Raw genomic sequence first — 21,422 nt, 5'->3', positions numbered from 1 at the left:
ATGCTGGGTTTCTTGTCCCTTTAACCCCTAGCAGCCAAGTGATTAACACAGCATTTTTAACACCAGAGTAGTGTGTACCATTTTAATGGAATTGACCACTGTAATTTTACGCTTTAACCAATCTATGGCCAGATTACGAGTGGAGCACTAACAGTTACTTGCAAGTGAAAAGGGGCTCATAATTATTTTAATAGATTCATTTTCTTGGTGCTTTTTCTCTTCCACAACAGGTCTCGTCTTAGCTGGATTACCAGGAACAGAGTTTGTAACAGTTTTCTTGCAGAACCACCCTCTGAATCCAGACACGCCAAATCTACAACTCACTATCACCGCCCTTGCTCCTTCAACCGTCATCACTATCTCCATCAACAAGTATAGTTTTCGCAAGAAGATCACTCTGGAAGAGTATGAGGTGACGACCATCAAAATTCCATCATTTCTCCAAATGCCGCCCTCCAAACTCTTCTATTTTTCTGTCATTGTGATGTCCAATAACCCGATTTACGTTGTTTCATCTAACAGCAAGGACATAAGTTCGGAAAGTTCTTCATTGTATCCACTGGAGGTAAATAGACTTCAGTCCCATAAATATATCATTTATAAATGTTCACATATTGTTTGAAAGCAATGCTTTTTTAAGGATTACATTTCCCCAATAACTGCTTTACAATATATATATATTTTTTACTTTTAATGGGACATTAAACACTAAATACATTTTATAAGCATAGTATTGAGGTTATTCCATGCCTTCCTCTAGTCACCAGTGCCGCCATGTTGAAATCTAGGTGTCACTACAATCCAGTGCTGATGTGTTTGCACATGTGCAGTAACTCTCCTTCACGTACCTGCAGTATAACCTAGGTTACATAATGGCAGCCCTATAACTAGAGGGAGGTGCATGAAATGTATTTAGTGTTTTATGTCCCTTTAACAAATTTAAAGCTATTAAATATGAATGATGATGATTAATGAAAAACATTTTGTAGAATTAATGGGGAAATTAAATGAATATTCTAAAGCGGAAACTACATGTTCTAATTTGCCTGCTTACTATGGCCTAGATTTGGAGTTTGGCGTTAGCCGTGAAAACCAGCGTTAGAGGCTCCTAACGCTGGTTTTAGGCTAACTCCGGTATTTGGAGTCACTCAAAATAGGGTCTAACGCTCACTTTTCAGCCGCAACTTTTCCATACCGCAGATCCCCTTACGTCAATTGCGTATCCTATCTTTTCAATGGGATCTTTCTAACTCCGATATTTAGAGTCGTGTCTGAAGTGAGCGTTAGACATCTAACGACAAAACTCCAGGCGCAGGAAAAAAGTCAGTAGTTAAGAGCTTTCTGGGCTAACGCCGGTTCATAAAGCTCTTAACTACTGTACTCTAAAGTACACTAACACCCATAAACTACCTATGTACCCCTAAACCGAGGCCCCCCCACATCGCCGCCACTCGATTAAATTTTTTTAACCCCTAATCTGCCGACCGCCACCTACGTTATACTTATGTACCCCTAATCTGCTGCCCCTAACCCCGCCGACCCCTGTATTATATTTATTAACCCCTAATCTGCCCCCCAAAACGTCGCCGCCAGCTACCTACAATAATGAACCCCTAATCTGCCGACCGCAAAGCGCCGCCACCTACATTATAGCTATGTACCCCTAATCTGCTGCCCCTAATACCGCCGACCCCTATATTATATTTATTAACCTCTAATCTGCCCCCCTCAACGTCGCCTCCACCTGCCTACACTTATTAACCCCTAATCTGCCGAGCGGACTGCACCGCTACTATTATAAAGTTATTAACCCCTGATCCGCCTCACTAACCCTATAATAAATAGTATTAACCCCTAATCTGCCCTCCCTAACATCGCCGACACCTAACTTCAATTATTAACCCCTAATCTGCCGACCGGAGCTCACCGCTATTCTAATAAATGGATTAACCCCTAAAGCTAAGTCTAACCCTAACCCTAACACCCCCCTAAATTAAATATAATTTTAATCTAACGAAATTAATTAACTCTTATTAAATAAATTATTCCTATTTAAAGCTAAATACTTACCTGTAAAATAAACCCTAATATAGCTACAATATAAATTATAATTACATTGTAGCTATTTTAGGATTAATATTTATTTTACAGGCAACTTTGTAATTATTTTAACCAGGTACAATAGCTATTAAATAGTTAAGAACTATTTAATAGTTACCTAGTTAAAATAATTACAAAATTACCTGTAAAATAAATCCTAACCTAAGTTACAATTAAACCTAACACTATACTATCATTAAATTAATTAAATAAAATACCTACAATTACCTACAATTAAACCTAACACTACACTATCAATACATTAATTAAATACAATATCTACAAATAACTACAATGAAATAAACTAACTAAAGTACAAAAAATAAAAAAGAACTAAGTTACAAAAAATAAAAAAATATCTACAAACATAAGAAAAATATTACAACAATTTTAAACTAATAACACCTACTCTAAGCCCCCTAATAAAACAACAAAGCCCCCCAGAATAAAAAATGCCCTACCCTATTCTAAATTACTAAAGTTAAAAGCTCTTTTACCTTACCAGCCCTGAACAGGGCCCTTTGCGGGGCATGCCCCAAGAAGTTCAGCTCTTTTGCCTGTAAAAAAAACATACAATACCCCCCCCCCAACATTACAACCCACCACCCACATACCCCTAATCTAACCCAAACCCCCCTTAAATAAACCTAACACTAAGCCCCTGAAGATCATCCTACCTTGTCTTCACCTCACCAGGTATCACGATCCGTCCTGGCTCCAAAATCTTCATCCAACCCAAGCGGGGGTTGGCGATCCATCATCCGGTGGCTGAAGAGGTCCAGAAGAGGCTCCAAAGTCTTCATCCTAACCGGGAAGAAGAGGCGTTCCAGACCGGCAACCATCTTGATCCAAGCGGCATCTTCTATCTTCATCTGATGATGACCGGCTCCATCCTGAAGCCCTCCACCGCGGACCCATCTTCTTCCGGCGACGTCCAACTGAAGAATGACGGTTCCTTTAAGGGACGTCATCCAAGATGGCATCCCTCGAATTCCGATTGGCTGATAGGATTCTATCAGCCAATCGGAATTAAGGTAGGAATATTCTGATTGGCTGATGGAATCAGCCAATCAGAATCAAGTTCAATCCGATTGGCTGATCCAACAGCCAATCAGAATATTCCTACCTTAATTCCGGTTGGCTGATAGAATCCTATCAGACAATCGGAATTCGAGGGATGCCATCTTGGATGACGTCCCTTAAAGGAACCGTCATTCTTCAGTTGGACGTCGCCGGAAGAAGATGGGTCCGCGGTGGAGGTCTTCAGGATGGAGCCGGTCGTCATCGGATGAAGATAGAAGATGCCGCTTGGATCAAGATGGTTGCCGGTCCGGATCGCCTCTTCTTCCCGGATAGGATGAAGACTTTGGAGCCTCTTCTGGACCTCTTCAGCCACCGGATGATGGATCGCCAACCCCCGCTTGGGTTGGATGAAGATTTTGGAGCCAGGACGGATCGGTGATACCTGGTGAGGTGAAGACAAGGTAGGATGATCTTCAGGGGCTTAGTGTTAGGTTTATTTAAGGAGGGTTTGGGTTAGATTAGGGGTTTGTGGGTGGTGGGTTGTAATGTTGGGGGGGGGGTATTTTATGTTTTTTTTTACAGGCAAAAGAGCTGAACTTCTTGGGGCATGCCCCGCAAAGGGCCCTGTTCAGGGCTGGTAAGGTAAAAGAGCTTTTAACTTTAGTAATTTAGAATAGGGTAGGGCATTTTTTATTTTGGGGGGCTTTGTTGTTTTATTAGGGGGCTTAGAGTAGGTGTAATTAGTTTAAAATTGTTGTAATATTTTTCTTATGTTTGTAGATATTTTTTTATTTTTTGTAACTTAGTTCTTTTTTATTTTTTGTACTTTAGTTAGTTTATTTCATTGTAGTTATTTGTAGATATTGTATTTAATTAATGTATTGATAGTGTAGTGTTAGGTTTAATTGTAGGTAATTGTAGGTATTTTATTTAATTAATTTAATGATAGTATAGTGTTAGGTTTTATTGTAACTTAGGTTAGGATTTATTTTACAGGTAATTTTGTAATTATTTTAACTAGGTAACTATTAAATAGTTCTTAACTATTTAATAGCTATTGTACCTGGTTAAAATAATTACAAAGTTGCCTGTAAAATAAATATTAATCCTAAAATAGCTACAATGTAATTATAATTTATATTGTAGCTATATTAGGATTTATTTTACAGGTAAGTATTTAGCTTTAAATAGGAATAATTTATTTAATAAGAGTTAATTAATTTCGTTAGATTAAAATTATATTTAATTTAGGGGGGTGTTAGTGTTAGGGTTAGATTTAGCTTTAGGGGTTAATCCATTTATTAGAATAGCGGTGAGCTCCAGTCGGCAGATTAGGGGTTAATAATTGAAGTTAGGTGTCGGCGATGTTAGGGAGGGCAGATTAGGGGTTAATACTATTTATTATAGGGTTAGTGAGGCGGATTAGGGGTTAATAACTTTATTATAGTAGCGGTGCGGTCAGCTCGGCAGATTAGGGGTTAATAAGTGTAGGCAGGTGGAGGCGACGTTGTGGGGGGCAGATTAGGGGTTAATAAATATAATATCGGGGTCGGCGGTGTTAGGGGCACATAAGGATAATGTAAGTAGCGGCGGTTTACGGAGCGGCAGATTAGGGGTTAATAATAATATGCAGGGGTCAGCGATAGCGGGGGCGGCAGATTAGGGGTTAATAAGTGTAAGGTTAGGGGTGTTTAGACTCGGGGTACATGTTAGGGTGTTAGGTGCAGACTTAGGAGGTGTTTCCGCATAGGAAACAATGGGGCTGCGTTAAGAGCTGAACGCGGCTTTTTTGCAGGTGTTAGGTTTTTTTTCAGCTCAAACAGCCACATTGTTTTCTATGGGGGAATCGTGCACGAGCACGTTTTTGAGGCTGGCCGCTTGCGTAAGCAACTCTGGTATTGAGAGTTGAAGCTGCGTTAAAAATGCTCTACGCTCCTTTTTTGGAGCCTAACGCAGCCTTTATGTGGACTCTCAATACCAGAGTTATTTTTATGGTGCGGCCAGAAAAAAGCCGGCGTTAGATTTTCGGGTCGTTACCGACAAAACTCTAAATCTAGCCGTATGTGTTTAACTTCTACAAAGAGGTTAACCACATGGATACACAAGTATTCCGGCTTCTGAGTAGAACATGGATGGAGAGCCATTAATGAGAGAAAGTTGAACATAGCTACCAATCAGCTGCTGTGTCCCCCTCGGGAGCTACAATGCTTGTGACTCCAGAATGTGACTTTACCAATGTGTTTAACCCTTTTCTAGAGTTCGCAAATAGGGATATATTACAAGTAAATTGCAAATTTGCGCTCCCGCAAGTGCTTTATCTGCACTCAACTTTTTTTTACCATTGAGCACCTAGTTGCGCACATAATTACTTTGTAAGTCATTATAAACAAACAACGCTCATGATTCCAATAGCGCACACAAATCTTTATAGTTTAATTCTAGTGTCAAATTTACTTCTTTTTGTTGCTTTCATTTGTTGAAATATGGCTTCTTTCCATAGCAGAATACCTAGATAGCCTAAGGAGCATGCACGTGTCATGAGCTTTATATGTATATATGCATATGCTCTGGAGCTTTAGATGTGTATATGTATATGGTCTGGAGCTTTAGATGTGTATATGTATATGCTCTGGAGCTTTAGATGTGTATATGTATATGCTCTGTAGCTTTATATGTGTATATGTATATGCTCTGGAGCTTTAGATGTATATATGTATATGCTCTGGATCTTTATATGTGTATATGTATATGCTCTGGAGCTTTATATGTGTATATGCATATGCTCTGGAGCTTTAGATGTGTATATGTATATGCTCTGGAGCTTTAGATGTGTTTATGTATATGCTCTGGATCTTTATATGTGTATATGTATATGGTCTGGAGCTTTAGATGTGTATATGTATATGCTCTGGATCTTTATATGTGTATATGTATATGCTCTGGAGCTTTATATGTGTATATGTATATGCTCTGGAGCTTTAGATGTGTATATGTATATGGTCTGGAGCTTTAGATGTGTATATGTATATGCTCTGGAGCTTTAGATGTGTATATGTATATGCTCTGGAGCTTTAGATGTGTATATGTATATGGTCTGGAGCTTTAGATGTGTATATGTATATGCTCTGGAGCTTTAGATGTGTATATGTATATGGTCTGGAGCTTTAGATGTGTATATGTATATGCTCTGGAGCTTTAGATGTGTATATGTATATGCTCTGGAGCTTTAGATGTGTATATGTATATGCTCTGGAGCTTTATATGTGTATATGTATATGGTCTGGAGCTTTAGATGTGTATATGTATATGCTCTGGAGCTTTAGATGTGTATATGTATATGGTCTGGAGCTTTAGATGTGTATATGTATATGCTCTGGAGCTTTAGATGTGTTTATGTATATGCTCTGGAGCTTTATATGTGTATATGTATATGGTCTGGAGCTTTAGATGTGTATATGTATATGCTCTGGAGCTTTAGATGTGTATATGTATATGGTCTGGAGCTTTAGATGTGTATATGTATATGGTCTGGAGCTTTAGATGTGTATATGTATATGCTCTGGAGCTTTAGATGTGTTTATGTATATGCTCTGGAGCTTTATATGTGTATATGTATATGGTCTGGAGCTTTAGATGTGTATATGTATATGCTCTGGAGCTTTAGATGTGTATATGTATATGGTCTGGAGCTTTAGATGTGTATATGTATATGCTCTGGAGCTTTAGATGTGTATATGTATATGCTCTGGAGCTTTAGATGTGTATATGTATATGCTCTGGAGCTTTATATGTGTATATGTATATGGTCTGGAGCTTTAGATGTGTATATGTATATGCTCTGGAGCTTTAGATGTGTTTATGTATATGCTCTGGAGCTTTATATGTGTATATGTATATGCTCTGGAGCTTTAGATGTGTATATGTATATGCTCTGGAGCTTTAGATGTGTATATGTATATGCTCTGGAGCTTTAGATGTGTATATGTATATGCTCTGGAGCTTTAGATGTGTTTATGTATATGCTCTGGAGCTTTATATGTGTATATGCATATGCTCTGGAGCTTTAGATGTGTATATGTATATGCTCTGGAGCTTTAGATGTGTATATGTATATGCTCTGGAGCTTTAGATGTGTATATGTATATGCTCTGGAGCTTTAGATGTGTTTATGTATATGCTCTGGAGTTTTAGATGTGTATATGCATATGCATTTGTTGAAATATGGCTTCTTTCCATAGCAGAATACCTAGATAGCCTAAGGAGCATGCACGTGTCATGAGCTTTATATGTATATATGTATATGCTCTGGAGCTTTAGATGTGTATATGCATATGCTCTGGAGCTTTAGATGTGTATATGTATATGCTCTGGAGCTTTATATGTGTATATCTATATGCTCTGGAGCTTTATATGTGTATATGTATATGCTCTGGAGCTTTAGATGTGTTTATGTATATGCTCTGGAGCTTTAGATGTGTATATGCATATGCTCTGGAGCTTTAGATGTGTTTATGTATATGCTCTGGAGCTTTAGATGTGTATATGTATATGGTCTGGAGCTTTAGATGTGTATATGTATATGCTCTGGAGCTTTAGATGTGTTTATTTATATGCTCTGGAGCTTTATATGTGTATATGTATATGGTCTGGAGCTTTAGATGTGTATATGTATATGTTCTGGAGCTTTAGATGTGTATATGTATATGCTCTGGAGCTTTTGATGTGTTTATGTATATGCTCTGGAGCTTTATATGTGTATATGTATATGCTCTGGAGCTTTAGATGTGTATATGTATATGCTCTGGAGCTTTAGATGTGTATATGTATATGCTCTGGAGCTTTAGATGTGTATATGTATATGCTCTGGAGCTTTTGATTTGTATATGTATATGCTCTGGAGCTTTAGATGTGTGTATGTATATGCTCTGGAGCTTTAGATGTGTATATGTATATGCTCTGGAGCTTTAGATGTGTATATGTATATGCTCTGGAGCTTTTGATGTGTATATGTATATGCTCTGGAGCTTTAGATGTGTATATGTATATGCTCTGGAGCTTTAGATGTGTATATGTATATGCTTTGGAGCTTTAGATGTGTATATGTATATGCTCTGGAGCTTTAGATGTGTATATGTATATGCTCTGGAGCTTTAGATGTGTATATGTATATGCTCTGGAGCTTTAGATGTGTATATGTATATGCTCTGGAGCTTTTGATTTGTATATGTATATGGTCTGGAGCTTTAGATGTGTGTATGTATATGCTCTGGAGCTTTAGATGTGTATATGTATATGCTCTGGAGCTTTAGATGTGTATATGTATATGCTCTGGAGCTTTTGATGTGTATATGTATATGCTCTGGAGCTTTAGATGTGTATATGTATATGCTCTGGAGCTTTAGATGTGTATATGTATATGCTTTGGAGCTTTAGATGTGTATATGTATATGCTCTGGAGCTTTAGATGTGTATATGTATATGCTCTGGAGCTTTAGATGTGTATATGTATATGCTTTGGAGCTTTAGATGTGTATATGTATATGGTCTGGAGCTTTATATGTGTATATGCATATGCTCTGGAGCTTTAGATGTGTATATGTATATGCTCTGGAGCTTTAGATGTGTATATGTATATGCTCTGGAGCTTTTGATGTGTATATGTATATGGTCTGGAGCTTTAGATGTGTGTATGTATATGCTCTGGAGCCTACCTCAATATGTTCTCATAGAAAGGAGCTAAAATTCAACCATGTCACTTTGCCAGTCCCTGATAAGCAAACTTGTTTGTTTGTGTTATCTTACATTAATGAAATGCAAAATTTATAGTCAAAATAGTTGAAGTTTCAACCAATAGAAAAATAAGTTAATTGTATATATATATATATATATATATATATATATATATATACATATATATATATATATATATATATATATATATATATATTTACATTGCAAGTTCTATCTGAATCATGGAAGTATAACTTTAACTTACATGTCCCTTTAAATGTTACAATTTCATTTTATTGATATATGTTAACAATTGAATGTTGATTCTCATAAAGTTTAATAAATGTCTGTTGGAATCAATATACCAATGTTAAAATGTAAACATATAAATTGTAGAACATATATCAAGGAGATTATGTAATCAACCATTAGAATATCAAAATATAGTCATTTGCCCATTCCTACTGAAGGCAACACCAATAAAATCTTTATTTTCAAAGTTGTTTTCTAATTAAAGAGACAGTTTATTTAAAAATCGTCTCCCCTTTAATTTGTTCTCAATGATTCTCTTGACCTGCTGCCGTGTATTACATTGTTTACAAGTATTTCCATTACCCTTATATTGGCATTTGAAATAGTTGATTTAGCCTGTGGTATACCCACCTATCCCGGAAGTTTTGGGCTTTAAAGGGACAGCCAAGTCCAAAATAAACTTTAATGATTTAAATAGGGCATGTGATTTTAACAACTTACCAATTTACTTTTATCATTAATTTTGCTTTGTTCTCTTGGTATTCTTAGTGGAAAGCTAAACCTAGGTAGGCTCATATGCTAATTTCTTAGACCTTGAAGGCCGCCTCTAATATGAATGCATTTTGACAGTTTTCACCACTAGAGGGTGTTAGTTCATGTGTGTCATATAGATAACATTGAGCTCATGCATGTGAAGTTACCTAGGAGTCAGCACTGATTGGCTAAAATGCAAGTCTGTCAAAAGAACTAAAATAAGGGGACAGTTTGCAGATGCTTAGATACAAAGTAATCACAGAGTAAAAAAAAAAAGTATTATTATAACTGTGATGGTTATGCAAAACTAGGGAATGGGTAATAAAGGGATAATCTATCTTTTTAAACAACAATTCTGGTTTTGACTGTCCCTTTAAGGCCAAGCTGTGTAAACAGAGCCAGTAGAAGAAATTATACTTCCAGTGGGGTATAGAAGAGATAAGGTGATAAAATGTTAATTTTTCATTGTTCTCTCCAAGTATTGATCTTTGGTTTACGGACAGATATAGGATAAAGACACATGTATATGTACACAATGTGATAAAATAATGAGATCTGATTATACCTACAGATATAAGATAAAGACACATGTATATGTACACATTGTGATACAGTAATGAGATCTGATTATACCTACAGATATAAGATAAATACACATGTATATGTACACAATGTGATACAGTAATGAGATCTGATTATACCTACAGATATAAGATACAGACACATGTATATGTACACAATGTGATAAAGTAATGAGATCTGATTATACCTACAGATATAAGATAAAGACACATGTATATGTACACAATGTGATAAAGTAATGAGATCTGATTATACCTACAGATATAAGATAAAGACACATGTATATGTACACAATGTGATAAAGTAATGAGATCTGATTATACCTACAGATATAAGATAAAGACACATGTATATGTACACAATGTGATAAAGTAATGAGATCTGATTATACCTACAGATATAGGATAAAGACACATGTATATGTACACAGTGTGATAAAGTAATGAGATCTGATTATACCTACAGATATAAGATAAAGACACATGTATATGTACACAATGTGATACAGTAATGAGATCTGATTATACCTACAGATATAAGATACAGACACATGTATATGTACACAATGTGATAAAGTAATGAGATCTGATTATACCTACAGATATAAGATACAGACACATGTATATGTACACAATGTGATACAGTAATGAGATCTGATTATACCTACAGATATAAGATAAAGACACATGTATATGTACACAATGTGATACAGTAATGAGATCTGATTATACCTACAGATATAAGATATGAGACACATGTATATTTACACAATGTGATACAGTAATGAGATCTGATTATACCTACAGATATAAGATAAAGACACATGTATATGTACACAATGTGATAAAGTAATGGGATCTGATTATACCTACAGATTTAAGATAAAGACATGTATATGTACAAAATGTGATAAAATAATGAGATCTGATTATACCTACAGATATAAGATAAAGACACATGTATATGTACACAATGTGATACAGTTATGAGATCTTATTATACCTACAGATATAAGATACAGACTCGTATATGTACACAATGTGATAAAGTAATGAGATCTGAGTATACCTACAGATATAAGACAAAGACACATATATATGTACACAATGTGATAAGTAATGAGATCTGATTATACCTACAGATATAAGATAAAGACACATGTATATGTACACAATGTGATAAAGTAATGAGATCTGATTATACCTACAGATATAAGATAAAGACACATGTATATGTACACAATGTGATAAAGTAATGAGATCTGATTATACCTACAGATATAGGATAAAGACACATGTATATGTACACAGTGTGATAAAGTAATGAGATCTGATTATACCTACAGATATAAGATAAAGACACATGTATATGTACACAATGTGATACAGTAATGAGATCTGATTATACCTACAGATATAAGATAAAGACACATGTATATGTACACAATGTGATAAAGTAATGGGATCTGATTATACCTACAGATTTAAGATAAAGACATGTATATGTACAAAATGTGATAAAATAATGAGATCTGATTATACCTACAGATATAAGATAAAGACACATGTATATGTACACAATGTGATACAGTTATGAGATCTTATTAAACCTACAGATATAAGATACAGACTCGTATATGTACACAATGTGATAAAGTAATGAGATCTGATTATACCTACAGATATAAGACAAAGACACATATATATGTACACAATGTGATAAGTAATGAGATCTGATTATACCTACAGATATAAGATAAAGACACATGTATATGTACACAATGTGATAAAGTAATGAGATCTGATTATACCTACAGATATAAGATAAAGACACATGTATATGTACACAATGTGATACAGTAATGAGATCTGATTACAGCTACAGATATAAGATAAAGACACGTGTATATGTACACAATGTGATACAGTAATGAGATCTGATTATACCTACGGATATAAGATACAGACACATGTATATGTACACAATGTGATACAGTAATGAGATCTGATTACACCTACAGATATAAGATAAAGACACATGTATATGTACACAATGTGACAAAGTAATGAGATCTGATTATACCTACAGAATAAGATAAAGACACATGTATATGTACACAATGTGACAAAGTAATGAGATCTGATTATACCTACAGATATAAGATAAAGACACATGTATATGTACACAATGTGATAAAGTAATGAGATCTGATTATACCTACAGATATAAGATAAAGACACATGTATATGTACACAATGTGATAAAGTAATGAGATCTGATTATACCTACAGATATAAGATAAAGACACATGTATATGTACACAATGTGATACAGTAATGAGATCTGATTATACCTACAGATATAAGATAAAGACACATGTATATGTACACAGTGTGATACAGTAATGAGATCTGATTATACCTACAGATATAAGATAAAGACACATGTATATGTACACAATGTGATACAGTAATGAGATCTGATTATACCTACAGATATAAGATAAAGACACATGTATATGTACACAGTGTGATAAAGTAATGAGATCTGATTATACCTACAGATATAAGATAAAGACACATGTATATGTACACAATGTGATAAAGTAATGAGATCTGATTATACCTACAGATATAAGATAAAGACACATGTATATGTACACAATGTGATAAAGTAATGAGATCTGATTATACCTACAAGCTCAACCCATTTTATTAGGTTGTGACTTCGAAACACAAAATCAGCTAATTCATATACACAAATAAGCCTTCAAAAGCAAATCAATACATTTTATGCTCAGCTGGTAAAAAAAAGTAATTGGAAACACATTAAGGGAAAAACAATTTTATAGTATACTGTCCTTTTAACCTTCTGCTCAATTAAAGGGCCAGTCAACAAAAGAATTGTTGTTGTTTAAAAAGAAAGATAATCCCTTTATTACTCATTCCCCAGTTTTCCATAACCAACACAGTTATATTAATATACTTTTTACCTCTGTGATTACCTTGTATCTAAGCCTCTGCAAACAGCCCCCTTATTTCAGTTCTTTTGACAGACTTGCATTTTAGCCAATCAGTGCTCACTCCAGGGTAACTTAACGTGCCTAAGCTCAATGTTATCTATATGAAACACATGAACTAATGCCCTCTAGTGGTCAAAATGCATTTAGATTAGAGGCAGTCTTCAAGGTCTAAGAAATTAGCATATGAACCTCCTAGGTTTAGCATTCAACTAAGAATACCAAGAGAACAAAGCAAAATTGGTGATAAAAGTAAATTGTAAAGTTGTTTAAATTACATTACCTATTTAAATCCTGCAAGTTTTTTTTGGACTTGACTGTTCCTTTAAGTGAGCCTTACCTGATATGATGAATTGTATTATTTGTTCTAGATATACAGTGGGGCAAAAAAGTATTTAGTCAGCCACCAATTGTGCAAGTTCTCCCACTTAAGAAGATGAGAGAGGCCTGTAATTTTCATCATAGGTATACCTCAACTTTGAGAGACAAAATGTGGAAACAAATCCAGACAATCACATTGTCTGATTTGGAAAGAATTTATTTGCATATTATGGTGGAAAATAAGTATTTGGTCACCTACAAACAAGCAATATTTCTGGCTCTCACAGACTTGTATCTTCTTCTTTAAGAGGCTCCTCTGTCCTCCACTCATTACCTGTATTAATGGCACCTGTTTGAACTTGTTATCAGTATAAAAGACACCTGTCCATAACCTCAAACAGTCACACTCCAAACTCCACTATGGTGAAGACCAAAGAGCTGTCGAAGGACACCAGAAACAAAATTGTAGACCTGCACCAGGCTGGGAAGACTGAATCTGCAATAGGCAAGCAGCTTGGTGTGAAGAAATCAACTGTGGGAGAAATAATTAGAAAATGGAAGACATACAAGACCACTGATAATTTCCCTCGATCTGGGGCTCCACGCTAGATCTCACCCCGTGGGGTCAAAATGATTACAAGAATGGTGAGCAAACATCCCAGAACCACACGGGGGGACCTAGTAAATGACCTGCAGAGAGCTGGGACCAACGTAACAAAGGCTACCATCAGTAACACACTACGCCGCCAGGGACTCAGATCCTGCAGTGCCAGACGTGTGCCCCTGCTTAAGCCAGTACATGTCCGGGCCCGTCTGAAGTATGCTAGAGAGCATTTGGATGATCCAGAAGCGGATTGGAAGAATGTCATATGGTCAGATGAAACCAAAGTAGAACTGTTTGGAAGAAACACAACTCGTCATGTTTGGAGGAGAGAGAATGCTGAGTTGCAACCAAAGAACACCATACCTACTGTGAAGCATGGGGGTGGCAACATCATACTTTGGGGCTGTTTCTCTGCAAAGGGAACAGGGCGACTGATCCGTGTACATGAAATAATGAATGGGGCCATGTATCGTGAGATTTTGAGTGCAAACCTCCTTCCATCAGCAAGGGCATTGAAGATGAAACATGGCTGGGTCTTTCAGCATGACAATGATCCCAAACACACTGCCCGGGCAATGAAGGAGTGGCTTCGTAAGAAGCATTTCAAGGTCCTGGAGTGACCTAGCCAGTCTCCAGATCTCAACCCCATAGAAAACCTTTGGAGGGAGTTGAAAGTCTGTTTTGCCCAGCGACAGCCCCAAAACATCACTGCTCTAGAGGAGATCTGCATGCAGGAATGGGCCAACATACCAGCAACAGTGTGTGACAACCTTGTGAGGACTTACAGACCTCTGTCATTGCCAACAAAGGATATATAACAAAGTATTAAGATGAACTTTTGATATTGACCAAATACTTATTTTCCACCATAATTTGCAAATAAATTCTTTCCAAATCAGACAATCTGATTGTCTGGATTTGTTTCCACATTTTGTCTCTCATAGTTGAGGTATACCTATGATGAAAATTACAGGCCTCTCTCATCTTCTTAAGTGGGAGAACTTGCACAATTGGTGGCTGACTAAATACTTTTTTGATGATGAAAACTAACCTGCTCAACGGGGCGCCTCTGGGGTATGTAATGAATGAAACAATATTATAATAGGCACTGCTAGAGTGAGGGTGTGGGAATTATATCCCCGTTCAAGACAGTTATATTCTCCGTAATTATTCTCAGGCGGCAACTGTTGTTCCCTGTGCGTCTGCACACGCACCCAAAATCCTCATAGTATCCAGAGTTGGGAACAAAAAATGGCGCTCCAAGCCCAAAAATATAAAAAGTTCAACTTTATTCCAAATAAGTTTAAAATAATACAAAAATGTATAAAAAGTGGTCAGCACAATAGTGCAAAAAACAAGATGAGATATTCTTTTTAAGAAATATTCTTTTAATATCATGTACAAACAATTATGTATTTCTTTAATATGTCATTTAATGAATTTAGAAACACAAGGTTTCTTGTCATAGGCTCCCTTACAAAATAACAAAATACAAGTTGATAAAATCCATTATGTTATTTTAAGAAATTGTATTTAAGCAGGAGAAAGGGTCTAGATTTTGGATATGTTCCTTGTCATAGGCTCATTTGTGTAGCATTTATATTTTTTCTGCAAAATGAATATATTATTGTTGTCCATGAGATATTCTTCTTAAGAAATACTGTCCTAATATCATGTACAAACAATTATGTTTTTCTTCAAAATGCCATTTAATGAATTTAGGAAACAAAAGGTTTCTTGTCATAGGCTCCCTTACAAAATAGCAAAATACAAGTTGATAAAATCTGTGATGTTACTTTAAGAATCTTGGCAATAAAAGGAGAACAGAACAGGTGCATCAATTAGCAATGACCAAGTGCGTGGAGCACGAAACGTTTGCTGTTTTTTGCACCTGTTCTCTATCTTGTTTTTTGCACTATTGTGCTGACCACTTTTTATACATTTTTGTATGATTTTAAACTTATTTGGAATAAAGTTGAACTTTTTATATTTTTGGGCTTGGAGCGCCATTTTTTGTTCCCAACTCTGGATACTAAATACTTTTCTGCCCCACTGTACAAACTAAATTTTTATTTTTTATTTTCTAGTTTGTATAATGGTAGCTCAATTTAACCATTTTTGTAACCCTTTAGGAACTAGGAACAGAGTATTATATATTTACTCCAGAGGAAGGTCCAGAAGGATCCTTTAAGGAATTTGCAGTGGTTGCATCGAAAGAGCCAACGTCAGTAACTATTACTCCTACTAGAACGATTTCCTTCCTTGATCGCGAATATCCTAAAGGAACTAAGCTCATTATTAATCTTGAGCCTTTTGAAGCTGTGGAGTTTTTGAGCAAAGAAGATTTGTCTGGCACAAGAATCCAATCAAATAAGCCAGTGGCTGTTCTGAGTGGGCACACATGTTCCTGGAAGCACACTAAATGTACCCACGTGTATGAACAGCTTCAGCCAGTCTCCTCCTGGGCAACAGATTACCTAGTAGCACCATTATCATTCCAGACCAAATATGATCTGGTTTATGTAACAGCCTCAAAAAACACAGTAGTAAACTATCAAGCTGGACAGCTTAAAGCTACCAAAGAACTAAACTCTGGAGATGTACTTGAGATCAAACTATATGCCTCAGCACCTCTCTATATAACTTCAACTGAAGGTATTCAGGTCCTTCTGTACTGTGCTGGCGGCAAAAACGGCACATTGTCCTATGACACCTTTCTTATGAATGTCCCAGACATTACATCTTTTTGCACTACCTATCAAGTTGTAGGCCAGGAGGACTTCTTCAATGATGCTGTTGTCTTAGCTAAAACATCATCATTGCAGAGAATAACAGTAGATAAAGCATCTCTTGGAGAAATAAATTGGAAGAATATCCCAGATACAGAGTATTCTTGGGGAGAATTCAGTTTGGGATCAAAGTCAAAAGCTTTGTTAATTGAAGACCCAGATAACCCATTTGGACTCATTACTGTTGGAATGAATTTATTGAATAACTATGGGGAGCCTGGTATCTGTGTTAAAGGTAAGCCTTGTGTGTGAGTGTTTAATATTTTTATTTACAATGAAAATAAATTAAAATGTTATAGCAAAATCCATATAGATCTTTTAATGCGTGTACACCGTAAACTTTGGATAAAAAGATTGTATATAAAGGCTAAGTTTGTAAGTTGAGTTATTTGTATATCAGGAATGTCAGTACTGGAAATACAGGTAGCAAATCAAATAAAAATCACAGCATAGGGTGATCTATATATAATGTATGCTTGGTATGTAACATATTTATTTGACAAATTCAAGTTAAAGATTGTTAATAGAGGGAGGAATTTTAATCCTTTTGTAAACACTATCTTTTTGTAGCAGTACTGTTGTGATAGGATATATGCTTGCTTAACAGATAGAGATTTGTGATAAATGGAATTGTGTTTTATGGGTGTGACCAAGGTAAGCACAATATGAAAACGGAGTCTGTTCACAAGAATTAAAAGCTAATATGGTTAATTATTAAGGGCCAGAATATGACTGGAGCACATTACACGAGAGCGATATTTGCGCTCCATTCAGTAATACCAACACATGTAAATGTGCGCTGGTATTACACAAGAGCGCACTTCCATAGGCTCAAATGGGAGCCTCATTTTCTTGCTGGTAGCCACTCAAACCAACCAGTGTACAAGAATTAGCAATTGAGTACAGCACCTGTTAGTACCTTTTAGTAAATGTCTGTTCTGTTTGATGCCCGTGGAGAAAGGGTTACTGCCACCCTCACAGCAATGTAGAAGAATAGTATCCACAGCACCAATTTCGGTAAAAGAAAAAACCTTTATTTTCACATTACATGCAACGTTTCGGCCTGTATGGCCTTAATCATGCATGAGAAAATAAAGGCCGAAACGTCGCATGTAATGTGAAAATAAAGGTTTTTTCTTTTACCGAAATTGGTGCTGTAAACCAACCAGTGTAGCTATTTTTTTTCTCCTTTGACTTCTATGGGGTAATATACAGAAAAGACAAAAATATAGACTGCGCTTCTCTTACTCAAACCCCTAAAACAGTAATGTTAGTAAATTGATATCAAATGGTTTCTAACCATATTATGCAATGTGCAAAAACCGAGTTGTTTGCTTCTGCTGGTCATAAATTGTCACCAAGGGAGGTTCCCCTAGTGTCTGCAGTAAGAAATACTAATCACATGTGTTATAAAAATATACACTTAAACATCGAGTATAAAATATATCAATTGACAATATAAAATGTGACCAGATAAATTGGCTAACAGCAAATAACCACAGGGATAAACAAATGAAATAATAAAATAAAAGAAACACAATACAAAAAGGTGAAAAAAGGTAAGAAACACAATCGCAAGTAATAAATGCAGACTATGTATACTTCCCAAATGTAGGTGGGAGTGTTGACCCAGGGTAGGATGCCGCTCTGTTCAGGGACGCAAAAACTGTGCTCCTGCTCCCAAGGAAAAGGCTATAACAAAAACAGAAGAGAGACAGAGCGCATCCACCTCTGAGCGTAAAACTGTTTAATACAAACTCTCAGTTAAAAAAGTACAAAGACTAGTGCATAACGAGCACATACATAAGACAAAAAAAATGCAGTCATAAAAAAATCACCACCGTTCCAGATCCTCCTTAAATCTCCAGAGCGTGCTGTTCTATTCCCTTGTTCCACTGCTCGTCTGAGATCCCCAAGAGCGGGTAGCGAGGACAAACCGGGACGCCACCGGAAGTAGTTCAGGTAACTACTACGTCACGGATCCACCGTCCCACTGTCTGAAGCTGTTGATGGCTACTACACTGTAGCCAGGTTCTGAAGTGCACTCTACGCGTTTCGTCGGGTTGCGACCCGACTTTGTCAAGAGATAATTCAATGCTAATAGGCAGTTCATTTTAAAAGTGGCGGTTTTGACTCGCCTCCAAAATCCAACGATCTGATTGGCTGAATGTCGTAAAATCATATAGTCAATAGAGTTCATCGGTTCCTGAAGTCCGGCGGTGAAGTCTTCTTCCAAGCAGCGACTGGTTCCTGAAGTCCGGCGGTGAAGTCTTCTTCCAAGTAAAAAGCAACTGTGTATAAAATATATACACCACGAAGCGCTGTTATATTTAAATACAGCAAGTATATAAGTTGTTCTATCATATAATAGATGTGCTATATAGTCCAGCAGCTCCTCTTAGATTAGGGCAACTCCAGGAATCCCAATAACAAAAGCTTCTTTGCCAAAAGTCAATTATATTGAATTCAAAGAAGACTTCACCGCCGGACTTCAGGAACTGATGAACTCTATTGACTATATGATTTACGACATTCAGCCAATCAGATCGTTGGATTTTGGAGGCGAGTCAAAACCACCACTTTTAAAAGGAACTGCCTATTAGCATTGAATTATCTCTTGACAAAGTCGGGTCGCAACCCGACGAAACGCATAGAGTGCACTTCAGAACCTGGCTACAGTGTAGTAGCCATCAACAGCTTCAGACAGTGGGACGGTGGATCCGTGACGTAGTAGTTACCTGAACTACTTCCGGTGGCGTCCCGGTTTGTCCTCGCTACCCGCTCATGGGGATCTCAGACGAGCAGTGGAACAAGGGAATAGAACAGCACGCTCTGGAGATTTAAGGAGGATCTGGAACGGTGGTGATTTTTTTATGACTGCATTTTTTTTTGTCTTATGTACGTGCTCGTTATGCACTAGTCTTTGTACTTTTTTAACTGAGAGTTTGTATTAAACAGTTTTACGCTCAGAGGTGGTTGTGCTCTGTCTCTCTTCTGTTTTTGTTCTATGGGGTAATACATGAACGGGTACCCCTACCCAATATTTTGAGTTCGGATTTTTGCACTTGTCGGGTTACCGGTAGAGTGAAAACAGTTTACTTTCAACTCAAAATACAAGCGTAACCTGACGAGCCTACAAATATTACTTCTAGAGGAAGTAACGCTTAAGCTGGAGCGTTAATTTGCACTCCACTCATTATCTGGCCCTTAATATTTATTTTAATGAAAATAAAAAGTTAATGATCAAATGTAACATTTAAATACTCAGATATCAGCATTTGAATATCCATATATCAATATTTACATATTCTTATGCACATCAATGGAAGCCTGTGAGAATAAATAGTCAACTGCTGATACATAAATATTACAATGTTACATTCATTATTTAACTTTTTATGTTACAATTGTTCTATAGAAACATTTGAATTGCTGAACTAATATCAAGGGGAACATTTGTTATGTAATTCAGATTTGAAAATTACTACATTTACTGTTACTAAATAACATTGTAACAATTTCAAATTCAGCAGATTGTAAATATTTTAGTTTGAGAATCTAAAATGTGTGTGTTGACTAAGTTGTGCCATTTTGTATGTGACAGGTTCAATGCGTCCATCATGCAGTCATATTAAATGCAGGAAGAAGGAAGTGTGTAAAATAATTAAGGGTCAAGCAGTGTGTGTTTCAAACTCTGAATCCGTGTGTTGGTCATGGGGAGACCCTCATTACCACACCTTTGATGGAAAGAACTATGATTTCCAGGGAACCTGCAGGTACACAATGGCCAAGATGTGTAGTTCGGACATCACTTTGCCCGACTTCAATATTGAGACCAAGAATGAAAACCGTGGTTCTTCTCTTGTGTCCTACCTAAGTTCTGTTAGCATACAGGTCTATGGATACAATATCTCTGGTTTCAGGTCTGAATACGGTGTTATCAGGGTAAGTACTGTGAGTGTAACAATCATTACCGAGTTTACATTGGTGGCTGTGATAATTTGTGACCTGTAAATAGATGTTTAAATGTCTGTGGAAAATGATAAAACCATTGGGTAATATTATATATTAAAGTGATAGTAAACACCAAAAATGTTATTGTTTAAAAAAAAAGATAATTTCTTTATTTACCATTCCCCAGCTTTGCACAACCAGCACTGTTATAGAACTTTTACTTTTACCTCTGTAATTACCTTGTATCTAAGCTTCTGCAATCTGCCTCCTTATCTCAAATCTTTTGAAAGATTTGCATTTCAGGCAATTAATGCTGACTCTTAAATAACTTCAAGTATGTGAGCACAAAGTTATCTATATGAAACACATGAACTTATGCCCTCTAGCTGTGAAAAACTGTTAAATGCATTCAGATAAAAGGCGGCCTTTAAGGGCTTAGAAATGAGCATAGGTTTAGCTTTCAACTAAGAATACCAAGAGAACAAAGCAAATTTGATGATAAAAGTAAATTAGA

At 36.3% G+C, this 21,422-nt stretch overlaps 1 protein-coding gene across 1 annotated transcript in view; it reads left to right on the top strand.

Moving 5' to 3' along the window:
* LOC128638271 (IgGFc-binding protein-like) overlaps positions 1-21,422 on the top strand; it is a 72,695-nt gene that overhangs the window by 21,154 nt on the left and 30,119 nt on the right. Inside the window, exons 3-5 of the mRNA XM_053690137.1 lie at positions 231-565; positions 16,298-17,189; positions 20,559-20,899. Coding sequence (XP_053546112.1) covers positions 231-565; positions 16,298-17,189; positions 20,559-20,899 — 1,568 coding nt within the window. The remainder of the gene's footprint in view (positions 1-230; positions 566-16,297; positions 17,190-20,558; positions 20,900-21,422) is intronic.

The sequence above is a fragment of the Bombina bombina genome, chromosome 8 (assembly GCF_027579735.1).
Source record: "Bombina bombina isolate aBomBom1 chromosome 8, aBomBom1.pri, whole genome shotgun sequence".
Taxonomy (NCBI): domain Eukaryota; kingdom Metazoa; phylum Chordata; class Amphibia; order Anura; family Bombinatoridae; genus Bombina; species Bombina bombina.
The sequence above is the reverse complement of the archived record's forward strand: the minus strand, read 5'-3'. Positions and strand labels throughout refer to the sequence as shown.